Source organism: Sturnira hondurensis, unplaced genomic scaffold (assembly GCF_014824575.4).
Source record: "Sturnira hondurensis isolate 20B ecotype Veracruz unplaced genomic scaffold, ASM1482457v3 Scaffold0009733, whole genome shotgun sequence".
NCBI classification, from domain to species: domain Eukaryota; kingdom Metazoa; phylum Chordata; class Mammalia; order Chiroptera; family Phyllostomidae; genus Sturnira; species Sturnira hondurensis.
The window spans coordinates 6088008-6101448 of NW_028082364.1; the positions used below are offsets into that span (position 1 = coordinate 6088008).

A 13441-nucleotide genomic window follows, 5' to 3' on the forward strand; every position below is an offset into this window, starting at 1 on the left:
CCCAGCTGCACAGCAGCCTGACGAGCCAGCGCCCTCGGGAGCGGGCTGTCATGTGCCCACCGGCAGCTGGACAGGGACGAGAAGGGCGGCAGGAGGATGCGCTCGGGCCCCCGTGTGGAGTCGCAGCGGCTCGCCGCCCTGCACCTGCTTTCTCGGGCGCTTTGTGCTCCTTACCCTTCGTGCGAGGGGCTGCTGGGTGTGCCGTGCGAGTGTGGGGTGGCCAAGTTCAGGCCACAGAGCTACTTCCTCGTGATTAAAGGGAAGTTCAAGGCCAGCTGCCTTTTAGGCAGTATTTCTCCATACTCTTGCCAACTTTGTATGAAAATACAAGCTGGTAATTTGTCTTAGTTGGAAACTGGCAAACCTCAGTACAGATTACGTGGGGGCCATTGCTCTCTGAAGGGCCTTCTGCACACTCGGTCTTTCCTGACCGCCCCCCTCTCCTTCCAAAGTGGGGGGTTGGGATTCCCCAGCCAGTGTCGGCCTTGAAGGCATCTGTCTCCGCAGAGGCCACCACTTGGTGCGGGACACGTCCCCACGGCAGTGATCACAGCCCCTGAGGAGCAAAAGTGTCACGGGAGTGGGATCGAAGGGGGGGTGAAGGCCCTGCTGCAGTGTCCTGCAATCGGGTCACGTGTGAAGGTGACCCGAGGCTCCCTCAGCCCCGGGACGAGGCCCAGGTCTCCCAGCACTTGGGGCGACTCGATGCGCCAATTTCCCCTCCTCGTTCTTCTGGCTCGTGGCCTAGGAAGCAGCTCTGTTCTCACTTTTTAATTTAACAACAGGTAACACTGAACACTTTCTAACTCGCTTCTGGGTCGAGAATAAGAGTACCAGATGTCTGACCAGCCAAACGGGAGTGACAGGAGAGCTGGTGGCATCGGGGGCGGCCGGGGGTGGTCGGCACGACAGGGCCCTCCCATTCCCGGTGCCAAGCCTGGTCACGGGAAGCCTGCAGAACAAGGATCGGGGTTTAGCTATGTGGCTGAAGGAAACTGGGGCGCATTTGGAAAACAATGTCCGCCGCGCGGCCAGGTGCCGGGTGAAACATGAAGCTGGTAGGAGGCGGGTGCGATGGTGCCGTGTGCAGGGAGGTGTCGGGGGGACGCGACCTGGGGATGAGAGCCGGTCACGGGCTGTGCGTTACCTATGATGGAGAGAAAGGCTCGTGCTGTTGCGGGTGCAGACACGCTCCCGGCCAGTGCCGCCTCGCAGACGTACGCCCCGGAGTCCAGGGACGTCGGGCTGCTGACGGTGAGGCGCCTCCCGAAGCTGCGGAGCCCGCTGGTGACAGTCACCCCGTTCCTCTTCCAGGTCACACGCAGGTCCTCCAGCGGCCTAGGGGGACAGGGTGAGGGTGTCGGTGACAACTCAGGCCCTCGGCGCAAGCTTGGCAGAGCCGGTTTCTCTGTGTGGGCTAGGGTGGGGGGGCACCTGAAACTGGCCCGGACACTCCTCCGCTCCCTCACGTCTCCATCTCCAACTCGACCTGCTCAAGGGCTCCTGAGCAGGGGTAGCCAATTCGGCAGCAATGGCCTGTGAGTGCTAAGGACTCTGCTCAGGGAAACGGTGGTGTAAAATAAATGCTAGCAGGGGCAGGGCCAGGGGGAGGTGTGATCGCGGGAACTCAGCTCTGGAGCGAGGACACCGGGGCCTCGCCCCTCCCCACCAGACTCTCAGAGGAGGCCCCTGCACGAGGGCTGCTAAAGTGAGGTGCTCGTTCTGGGAACCCAAGTCCCGGCACAGAGGCCTGGGGGTCTGGGCCCCACTCCCGCACGGGCTGTGCTCACGACACAGCTGGACCAAAAGCCGCCACTGGGGCGGAGCGGGGGGGCTTGCAGCCCTGCTGAGGAGCCCCCTCGCTCCTGCTGAGGATCCGTGTCCCCATGTGCAGACCAGACACATACCTGGCGTTCGCGATGCACTCCAAGGTGACCTCACTGGACCCGGCCACCACACTTCTGTTGCCCGGGGGCACCACGATCATGGGGGTCACAATCCCGGGCTCACCGACGTCCCCTGTGGCAGACAAAGCACAGGTGCATGGAACTCTCCTAAGTGCAGGAGGCGTGAGGACGGGGGACCATCCACCAGAGGTCCTGCCAGGCCATTCTAATGGGACCCCGAAATCTCACGACCCACCGCAACCTGCTGCTAGGAGGAGACCCCCAGGGGGCCAGTGTCTCGGGGGTCCCGTGTCCCCGCCTTTATCAGGTGATCGGAGCCCCGGTGAGGGGATCCACAGCCCGCAGCCTCACACGCACGTCCCGGGGTCGAGACACGCTGCTGCTCACATTCTCCACAGCGCCTGCTGAGCTCCTTCTTGTCCGACTGACCGAACGCTTCGCCTGTTGAGTCACCTGGTCTACCAGGTGTTTCAAACTGTTCAGTTCTACAAACACGCCTGGTGCAGGCGCTCTGCTGGGCACGCGTGTTGGGGGGAGTGGGCGGCCCTCCAGCGGGGTCCCCGTGTGCAGACGGGCTCGGTGAACGGAGCGTCTGCGCCGCTGGGGCCCGTTGAGCCCCCCTCCCCTGAAAGCCCACGCCCCCAGCTCTGCTCGGTGAGCCTCCAGCGGTGAGTAATGTAGCTCACTTCTGGTGACAAGGGAGGAAAAACGACACACTTTTCCACTTTTCTCTGAAGTACATGTAATATCAAAATTAAGCTACCCACGGTACACCCTACTACTGTTTATTTAGGGAAAATGAAGACGGATCAAACATTTCTAGAACAGGAGTTTCAATTTAAGGGTAGAGACAGGAGAGTCTGGAAATAACAATAAATTTAAATTACTGAAAACTCAAACCGTTCCGTGGCATACTTTACGCTACGGCCGCAACCCATCTGAGCCGCAGCCGGGGCCTGGGCGAGCGCGGGCGCTGGCCGGCAGGGCGGGCGGTGGGGTCGGGGCTGTGCAGGCCATGGAGCCGGCAAGTGGATCTTTAAAGTCTGTGCTCTGAGCACACGGACGGGGAGCCGACGGCCACCTGCCCCCCGACCCTGACCGGCCGTTCCCAGGGTCTTCCTGCCACAGGCTCCTGGCTGAGCCGGGTGGGGACTTGGCCAGTGATCAGAGGCCACCACACAGACACTCACGATGGGACAGAGGACGAGAGCTGAATGCCGCTCAGCCCAACGATGTGCCTGTCACCTGTGAGAGTGGCTGAGGAGAGAGGACCGCGAGGCTGACCTACAGTCATGTGACAGGAAGGGGCCTCACTGAGCGCTTGAAGGTCACGGAGTTATGCACTAATTTGGCACGAATCACCGCTCAGGCCCGGTGGCAGAGGAGGAAACCCGAGGTCGGCACTTGTGGCTGCCCCGGGCGGGGACAGTCCCCGGTCAGTCCCCAGACCCCTGGGTCAGTCCCCAGGTAGAGCCTCACCCCAGGCCGAGGAGTGCCAAGGCCGAGTGCACAGCTCCTCAGGCACTCGGGATGGAAGGTGGCACTGGTCGGCCCGTCTCCGGCTCAGCCGCAGCGACCGAAAGATGGAGCCCTTCACCGTGACCCCCAGGGCCGGCAGCGTGCTGCAGGCCCACTGACCGTGGTGCGAGGCTGCTGTCCTTTGCGCCCTCCCTGGTGGGGCGACCAGCCTGGTCCGAGAACGTGGTGGCGGGTAACCGTCAGCCTGTGCGCACACCCGGCACCCTGCTCTCCCCAGGGAGCTGTGGGCGGCCCACGACGGGCGTCGCAGCAGCAGCAGCAGGTACAGAGGTGCCAAGGGAGATGTCACAATTCCTAAACAGGTGTTTGTGACAGACACACACACAGGGGCGCTGGGAAGGTGACCTGGACTCGGGGAGGCCGCCTGGGTGAGCGCCAGGCACAGTGTTCTGAGTGCGGAGCCCGTGCGCTTTCTACGGTGACGCTCCGGCACAGAGCCACACGAGAGCCCGGCCCCCACCTCCCCACAGCGAGGACGGTGCTGGCCTGGGCACGCGTGGCCCGGGTGCGTCCTTCTTGTTGAAACACTGGTTGACGTGCGGACGAGTTCCTATGTACACACGGGTCCCAAAGAACAGCAGAGAGAGAGGCTTCGGCTGAAACGCACCCCTCCCCCAAACCACCCGGCGCACCCCGGGTTCCCTTCAGTCGGGTGGGGCGCCCCCTGGTGTTCTGGAGGAACCCTGGACCCCGGGGTGCAGGTTCTTCCCCGGGGCCATGGACGCTCCGTGGAGGGGCGTCCCTGCCTGCCTGCCTGCCCATTTCGGGCGCTGAGTACTCTTCACGCTCGGAGGGGCGGGAAGCAGGCAGTTCTCACTATTAACTCACCCCCCACCCCGTTATCGCCTCTGTGTCAAAACCAGCCCCTCTGTCACCAAGTCCCCAAGTCCGCTGCAGGTGTGCCCACGCCTGGACCTCCTCCCCCCGCCATCACCCCCCACCTGAGAGCTGCCTGCCAGACAGCGGCCTCACCGGGGGTTCGGGGGTGCGCTGACAGCCCGTCTCCCTTGCCCAGGGCTCCGTCCGCCCCCGGCTGCTCTCTGGCGGGCTTTTACTCCTTTGTTCGGTGAGACGAGCTAATGGACGTGCATTGTGAGCCTGCCACTACCTCCTGTTGTGCCCACGTCCGACTTCTGGAGGAAAGACGGGTAGCATTATACCAAGGCATTCTTAAAAGAATAAAACCGGCTCTTCACTTCTCCTGTCTCCATAGAGTTTGTGATACACACGGAACAAACCGCAGCGATGGCTTAGCTCTGCATAAACATCCTGCCGGCGGCCCCACGTCGCTGCTCCCAAAGTCCATTCGCCTGTCTCGCCGGCAGCACCATCGCTTTAAAAAGTTGACCATTCCTCAAAGATTGGAGTTGGAAACAGAATACCACAGGACCCAGCAATTCCACTTCTGGGCGCTTACCGGAAGGAAACGGAGGTGTCCCCAACAGACACCCGCACACCACGGCGGCGGCAAGGACGGGGACAGGGCCTAAGCGTCCCCGGCAGCGGATGGGGACACGGAGCGTGGCCGAGTGCACGACGAGCTGGTCTTCGCCTGGTGGAGAACCAGGCAATCCTGCCGTGGGCAATCCTGCCGTGGGCACAGCCACGTGGATGGGCCAGGCAGGCAGCGTGTTGCGTGAGGCAAGGCCAACCGACAGGCCGTGTATGAGCGCGCTTCCACGCAGAGCCCACGGCAGCGGGACTCACAGCAGCAGACGGGGCTGGTGGCTACCGGAGGGGGCGTGGGGTGGGGGAAACAGGCGAAGGTGGTCAAAATACACAGACTTTCGACTAATAAGATACGTGAGATCTGTGAAAACAAGGTATCTCGAGGCGTGGCCTGGTGTCCACGGTGCAGCAGAACCTCCCGTCCTGCGTGGGAGTGTTGAAGGGAAGGGCCCAGGGCTTCCACACTCCGTCTTTTACGGCTCTTCAGCCAGACGCCACCCCCAATCCCGAAGGCGTGACGGTGCCGCGAGGGGCGTGGGGCCGGCGGGCAGGTGCTCTCCAGGGCGGGGCCAGCACAGAGCTCCCGCTTCCTCTCTGCTGCCCGGGAGCAGGAGGGTGGAAACGGGAGGACTCGCGGCCGGTCTCCCACTCACAGTTTCACCTTTGCACGTGCCTCCGTTTTTTGTCTCAGTACTCATCCGGACTTCCCTGTTGCCGGGAGACGATAAATGAAATAATAGGGTAGTTCCACAGACAGTGCGGCCACTTCTCATTTACACCACGCTTGAAAATGTGCACCTTTGGAAATGAATGGAACGCAGCAAAAATGCGTCTTCACGGGCTTTCCCGGGACAGAGGAGCCCGGCTGGGGTAAACTCGGGCCGCCGTGTCTACCTTGGGAAGAGCGGACCGCATGGTCAGTCGGTGGGACGACCCAAGCCCCTGACCCCGGTGATGGCAGCCGACAGCCTGCTGTTTATTTAAATGTAGAAACGCACCATCTGCCCTGAAGTAGANTCACAGTTTCACCTTTGCACGTGCCTCCGTTTTTTGTCTCAGTACTCATCCGGACTTCCCTGTTGCCGGGAGACGATAAATGAAATAATAGGGTAGTTCCACAGACAGTGCGGCCACTTCTTCTCATTGACACCGCGCTTGAAAATGCGCACCTTTGGAAATGAATGGAACGCAGCAAAAATGCGTCTTCACGGGCTTTCCCGGGACAGAGGAGCCCGGCCGGGGTAAACTCGGGCCGCCGTGTCTACCTTGGGAAGAGCGGACCGCGTGGTCAGTCGGTGGGACGACCCAAGCCCCTGACCCCCGTGATGGCAGCCGACAGCCTGCTGTTTATTTAAATGTAGAAACGCACCATCTGCCCTGAAGTAGAGGGAGCCCCGGGGGCAGCAGGAGAACCGGGACCAGTGCGGTTCGGGAGGGTTGGCGGGGGACAGCGATTTGCCACCGGGCCAGGTCGGTTTTCCGAATGGCACTCTGAGATCAGTGGGAACGTAAGGAGGTGCAGTCACTCCACTTCTAGCGCCGATAAAAATGCCCTCGAGTGAGTTTGGCGAACGTGTCCACTAGGGCACGTGGCGCTCCTCCGAGGCCGCTAGCAGGGACAGCGGGAATGGCAGGGACCCTGGCCAGGGCCTCGGAGGCCTTGCCCTCCACCCCTAGCTGGGGGGCTTCTCGGCAAAGCCCCTCTCGAAGCTCAGAGCCGCTGGAGGTCGGTGGATGTGTAGGAAGAGCATTGCTGCACGCAGTGCATTGTGAGGGAGGGACCAAGCCGCACTGGGGCTTCTTCAGGGCCCGGAAGGCCGCGTTCTGGGGACACAGGCTGGGCTGCCTGTGATCTCTGTCCGGGAGCGGGGGGCTGCGTGACAGGGCTTCTCACAGGAGAAACCCAAACCCAACAGGCCGCCCTTTACACATCAGCGCTTCATAAAACCGAGACGCGGAAGGCGGCTCTACCCAGAACTGAAGAGGTACGGGCACCACCACATGGCGTTTGCTTACAGACTCCCACCCAGACACGCGTGTTCACACGCACACATGGAGACACTCCCTCCGCTGTGTTTCCGGAGAGGCGATCCCTTGCGTGCTCCGTCCCAGAGGAGGGTGGCCTCTGGGCAGCAGGGCCGGCAGGGTTTCCGCCCCAACCCTCAGCATGGAGTTCCAAGNGCTTCTTCAGGGCCCGGAAGGCCGCGTTCTGGGGACACAGGCTGGGCTGCCTGTGATCTCTGTCCGGGAGCGGGGGGCTGCGTGACAGGGCTTCTCACAGGAGAAACCCAAACCCAACAGGCCGCCCTTTACACATCAGCGCTTCATAAAACCGAGACGCGGAAGGCGGCTCTACCCAGAACTGAAGAGGTACGGGCACCACCACATGGCGTTTGCTTACAGACTCCCACCCAGACACGCGTGTTCACACGCACACACCTAGGGATGCGTCCCCCACCTTGGACACACGTGTTCGCACGCACACACGGAGACACTCCCTCCGCTGTGTTTCCGGAGAGGCGATCCCTTGCGTGCTCCGTCCCAGAGGAGGGCGGCCTCTGGGCAGCAGGGCCGGCAGGGTTTCCGCCCCAACCCTCAGCATGGAGTTCCAGGGACCAGAGAGTTCCCAAAGCGGCCAGCGGGAAGGAGACGGACATGTCCCCCACGTCCCCCCACGGCCGTTCCGGGGACGGTGCGGCACTCCACTTGGTGACACCAGGAACCTGTCCCTCTGGAGGGCGGAGCGGGGCTCCCTGCACCGCTGGGTGGGCCCGAGGGGCTGGGCCCTCTCCTAGAGGCCAGGGCAGGTCCCGGGCTCGGCCAGTGGGGAGAGTCCAGACCCTGGGGCTCAGCCCAGCTGGCTGCACAGGAGACAGTGGAGTGGGGGTCTCCACTTTCTCCTTGGTCTCTCACTCGCCCATTCACATCTGTGCTTTCTCCCCGTTCACCGCTGGGAATTCGTGGGTCACTGTCCCCAGGGAGGGGCCGGGGCACACGGAGGCCTTGGGAGTGGAGAGCGAGAACCCGAATCCGTCCTGCTTTCCCACCTCTTCCTGTTGTCAGCAGTTGCTGCATAAGAATCACCCGGGGGTCACAGCAGAGGGACAGACAAATCAGGAAAGCTGAAGAGGAGGGAATATTCCCCCCCCACCCCCCACCCCCTGGCCCCAGCTTCCTTGAAGTGAACGAAGGCCGTGCCACGGCCCGGGAACGCAGCGCTCAGCGGGAACGAGACATTTTCTGTGGTGACCCAAGGTTATCTGTTTAAACCAACTCACTCTCAACTCGATCTCCTAGGGAGAAGGGCTGTAAAAAACGTCAACACCATCTCATTTGCATTTTGGTCTCAAATCAACACCAACGATACACCTAAGGTCGGTGACCCAGAGAGGAAGAGCGTCAAAAGCAGAATCCGTGCGTGAACGTCAACTCGAGGATGCGGCTAAGATCCCCCCCGGAAGAGACGCACTCCCAAAGGCACCGTCACCCGCGCTGGTGGCAGGGGCGTGCTGCTGGTGGAGGGACAGGGAGTGTGTCGGCTCTGCCTGGCAGGCAGGCGGAGGGAAACGCAGGCGGGCGGAGTGTCCCTCGTCCTAGCTGGGGCACTGCTCACACACACTAGGGAAGAAGCTGGTCGGGGTGGGCCTGCCCTAACGTGGGGATGGTCACCGGGACTCGGCAAAGCCGGGCTGTGCAAACCGCCCTCAGCCCCAGCCAGTGGCCGGCAGGCTCCTCCCGCCGGGCGGGCCGTGCGGTTTTAAAGCATCGGGGTTCTGAGCGGCGGCAGGAAAACAGATGTGTAGAGAATTCACAGGAAGTCTAAAGAGAATAATGGCCAGTCTGTACAGTAGGCGCTTCCACCGAACCTCTCCCGGAGCTTCCAATGGGGACGCCGTCCCTCTGCTAGAAAGTGTGACTCAGCCTCTGCTCCACGGGTGGAACGGCCCCTCCACGGGCAGCCCGGGCCCTCTCTGCTCACACTGAGGGGGGGAGAAGGGCTGGAGCCTGCACGGTGCTTGCCTGCTTACCCGCACAGGACTGACCGGCCTGTGGACGTTCCGTGAACTCACTGAGCAGAGGGGGACAGAGGGGTGTGTAAGGAGCCGAGGGTTGACCCCGAATGCCTGAATAGATGTCAAGGATTTCCCCCCAAATCACTCCTCCAAAGGGAGGGGCACCTTGGGCTGAGTCCCAGCAAAGCCTCTCAGGTTGCCCATGGGCTGTGTTTCTTTCGAAAATCAAATACTCTCCTTGGAGAGGACGCATCAGCGGAAAATCACCCCCAGTGGAACCTGAGGCGGTTACTTGAGGGGCGAACGAAATTGAACGTAGGTGTGGTGTCGATTTCCTGGGGGCGAGGCCCCCCTGTGCAGGCGCCGGCCACTGTTGCGGCAAAGCCCTTTCATCGCCATTTGGAAAGGGGAACAGCAACACGGCACATCTGTCCCACGGGACGCGCAGCCCAGGCACAGATGAGACAAGGAGGTTCTGCACAGACCAACGGGGGGTCGGGGGGGCCGAGACGGCCCGCCGAGCAAGAAAGTGAAGTGCCGACCGGTATGTGTGATGTGTTACTTTGGGGATAGAAAAGGGGGAATAAATAAGACAAGGTTATATACATGCATATTTTGTTATTTCCATGAATAAAAACAAAAGTGAAAATAAGTCAGTAAGACAAACATGAAGATTACCATTCTTTTATAACTAGGATTTCTAAGAAATGGCTACAGATAAGATGCTCTAAAGGATAAAAATACAAGTCTGAAATACATCTATAAATGTACTTTCCTTCTTCTGAACCCGGAACGGAGTTTATTTTGCTCAGAGAGTCTCTTCTGGTTACTTTCGACCTGGTCTTTAATTAGCTTAACTTGACGTTAGTGTTCCTGTTTCCAGAGCACGGAAGAACCACGCACAGTTTCACAAATGTGCGAAGACCTTTTTACCTACATCTTCCAAGCTGTGCTCTCGGCCCGTGTGCGCACGCCTGCGGACCACGGAGTCCGCTGCTCGGATGCGGGCTCTGAGCCGGCAGGCCGGACCCCAGCGCTCATCCGCTCCCGGGAGGTGACAGCAGGACTCGCCCTGGTTCCCAGGGAAAGGCCGCACTTGTCAGGACACGGCGAGCACTCAGGACACTCAACACAGGACAGCCGACCCTGCCCTGCTCTCAGAAGTGGGGCCGGCACCAGGAGCGCAGACCTCTCCACGGAGCTGGCTAGAGGGGCGGAGTCCTGCCCCCCCCCCCCCNCCCACCTACGGCAGCAGAATCGGAGTCTCTGCAACCAGCCTGCTGGGCACGTGCCTGCTCCTTCGATCTGAGAAATGCTGTGCTGGGCGGTCGTGCTCTTCAGTTAGGGTTGCGTCCCTCTGTTTTCCAGTTAGGGGAAAGACTGGCGAGCCGTGCCTCGTGGTGAGCGAGACCCAGCCGGAAGCAGTCCCTCTGGGGGTGGAAGGGGGCGAGGGCTCAGGTCATCACTGGTGGGGGAGAGGCAGAAGGAAACCTGGGGTGAACCGGAGATTTCTGACACCCCAGAGGCTAGAAGACACCCGGTCAGGTGGGACTCGGGCCTTGCGCCGAGGCAGGTGGAGACGGCTGAGCTGTGGCAGGTTGCGGATTCGGTGCGCCAGGGGAGGACTGACCCGAAGGAGGACATGATCGTGCTGCGGGCTCCCCGGGGTGCGGGGGGGAGGGGGTCTAGAGAAGGCTAATGAACAGCAGGTGATGAGGCAGCAAAGAGCAGGGAAGGGGGGAGGGAAGGAAGACTGGGAGCAGCATTCGAGGTCCCGAAGGTGGGACAATTTCCGAGATCATAAGAATTAGAGCAAACATTTATTTGCTACTTGGGAGGGGCTGGACACAGTGCAGATCACCTCGCGTTCATCGTTCCGCATGTTTCTATCGTGACCATCCTGACACACGAGGGAACAGAGACCCGAAGATGGGTAGTGGAGCTGGGGCGTAGACCCAGGGCTTCCCGGTTCTGGGAAAGAGGCCCCAGGGTGGCCGCCCACGAGTCGCGGAGACTGGAGCCCGCAGGGCGGAGGAGGCCATTTCCAAAGCCGCTCCCAGAACGCACGCCTGCCCCTCGCCCTCAGACCTGACAACTGCTACCTTCCTGCCGACCCCTTAACGACGCTCCCCAAGTTCTTATCTCCTGTCTGTCCCCTCAGGTTAGGTGTGGCAACGTAAGGGGTCTGCCCACACACTGTGAGTGGGGGAGACCGCTGTCACTTCCGTCAGACAGCGTCAAGCACCTGTGTGAGACCTCGCCCCATGTACAGTGGCCTGAAGACTCCCGTGGGTGTGGCCTCGCCACAAAATAGTGGCGCATCGACACCCACAAGGCCTGCACTGCACACGCAACGAGAGTGGAAACAAACGCTGCCCTTCAACCTGCCGGGACCTCCCAGCGGCCCAGCTGCAGCGCCCGGTCCCCACCTGTTCAGCACCTTCCACCCACCCCTACCCGACACTCCAGCCAACACCCCCCCTAACTCGGTCACGCTGCTTTTCTCTCTGCCCTGCCCTCGGTCTGCAGCCTCCCAGCCCCTCGCCTGGCTCAGCCCCGCCCACCTAGCGCCAGGTGACCTCATAAACTGCCCAGTCCAGTCCAGTCCCCCACCTGGGTCTGCACCTTTGTCGGCTGTGTGACCTTGCACAGGTTCCTGAGTGTGAGTCAGCGTCCTCGTTTGGAGAGTGGGGCCGGACCTCCCAACTCTGAGCTCAGCAGGACAGCTGCCTGAGACTGCCGGAGAGACCCGCAGCCCAGGCCCCACGGAGCGCCCGTGGGAGGCACGGTCGGGGCTGCGGCTCTGCCTCTGTTATCGGGGTCTCCAAAGAAAAGGTGTCGTTTGTACTGCTGGGGGGAGTGAGAGCTACATAAAACCCGTCTTGCATTTTCTTAGTTCTTCACCTGAACTGCTCTCCGCCACAGTTTAGCAGTTTCTTTTATTTAAAAAGTTTCATCATCATAATCAAGTAATATTTGCACATGCAGATAAGATGTGCATATATTAATCAAATTAACTTGGAAAGGGTTTTTAATTAAGTTGTAGAACTGAAGCACTTTAAACAAAATAATATCGTTAGCTCACTACAGGGAATTTTATGCTGAAAAAAGAGGCCCGCTCGATTATCTAGAGAATTCAGACCAAAAAACCCGCTTGCACCACCATCAGCCTGCTTGGCAGCTCGGGCCGCTCTGGATCCCGCAGATAACGGCTGCAATTCGTGTTTCCTGAGAATTCTATTAATTTTCCTACACCTTTTTTGAAGTTATATCATTAGTTGCTATTAACGTTTCCTAATCAAGACAGAGCCAGTCACTGAAACAATTAACCTGTTTCGGAAGGTGCTAACAGAAAGATAACTCATCAATCTCTTCTCTCCCGCTGTGCCCGAGCTGCCTCCTGCTGCCACACCCTCTCCGCCTCCGACTCCTGGCAGCTGCAGTCGCCGGTCAGGACAGAAGGGAGGACGTGCTCACGTCTAAGGGTCCCTCCTGCTTCTGCGGCCAGGAGCTGTCATTGCTGACTCAGGTGAGGGCCTTGGGCACGACTACAGTTTCCACCACTGAGCGATATCCCACGAGCGGGATTCCTGCAAAGAACTATACCTCCAAGCCCACTCCCTGGACGAAATGAGTAGTCTTGTTTTTACTGCCGAACAGAATTCTAAAGGGACCTGGGCTGGGGCTGGACAACCAGCTGGACGCAATGGGAGAAGATAAGGCAGGAGAATGACTTGACGCAGCAGCCTGTGCCGAGTCTGGTCTGCAGCCCGGATATCACACGCCCCCGACATGATGGCGTCACAGACGGAGCGCAGGCTGGAGTCCCAGCCCCCTGAGCTGCGAGGCCTGGCTCTGCCGCTCACTGGCTTCCTGACCCCGGCAAACATCGGTTTACCCCAAGCTTCCTTGACCGGGGCAGAAAGGGGTCACACTGTTGTGAGGACGCAGCATCAGGCATGCAGTAGGTGCTCAGTAAACCAACTGCCCCCAAAGAGCTAATTAAAAACAGGACAACCAGAGAGCCGGGCGTTTTGTCAGTGGAGTGGAATCCCATTTGAGTGAGCCCTGTGACTGCTCTGAACAACGCGCTTCGTTACCAGGGTCTCAAGTGCCACCAGGTTGGTGACTTTGCACGTACAACCTGGAGCCAGACCTGCTTCAGCTGAGACCTCCCCCCAACTTCTGAGCCTCCTGAATCCAAGCGATGGAATCTGTGGAGGAAAGTCAGCCCCCCTCTGCCCATCGTGCAAAGCGGGAGCCAACGGCAACCCATCGGTGGGTGGGTTAAGAATTCCCTGGTGTATGCAGCCCCACCTGGGGGGTCTCGTGGGGCCCCAAGTGAAGCCCTCGGAGTGACCAGGCTGCAGACGCGGGCTTCTTCCATGGTCAGGCCCCCGAGCCCTGCTGGGACCCGGCCTCTGCCTGTCCTCACAGATAAACGAAGAAGGACGGTGCTTCCTCCGCCCTACATGGGGCCCCGACCCGCGCGGCAGTCTGCACTGGGCCCAGCTGTGGAGGGGTCGAGACGGC

General features: G+C 60.5%; 1 protein-coding gene across 1 annotated transcript in view; it reads right to left on the reverse strand.

Annotated features, from left to right (window-relative positions):
- SDK1 (sidekick cell adhesion molecule 1) overlaps positions 1-13441 on the reverse strand; it is a 340546-nt gene that overhangs the window by 137005 nt on the left and 190100 nt on the right. Inside the window, exons 4-5 of the mRNA XM_037057908.1 lie at positions 1908-2019; positions 1148-1338 (exon numbers count right to left, since the gene is read on the reverse strand). Coding sequence (XP_036913803.1) covers positions 1148-1338; positions 1908-2019 — 303 coding nt within the window. The remainder of the gene's footprint in view (positions 1-1147; positions 1339-1907; positions 2020-13441) is intronic.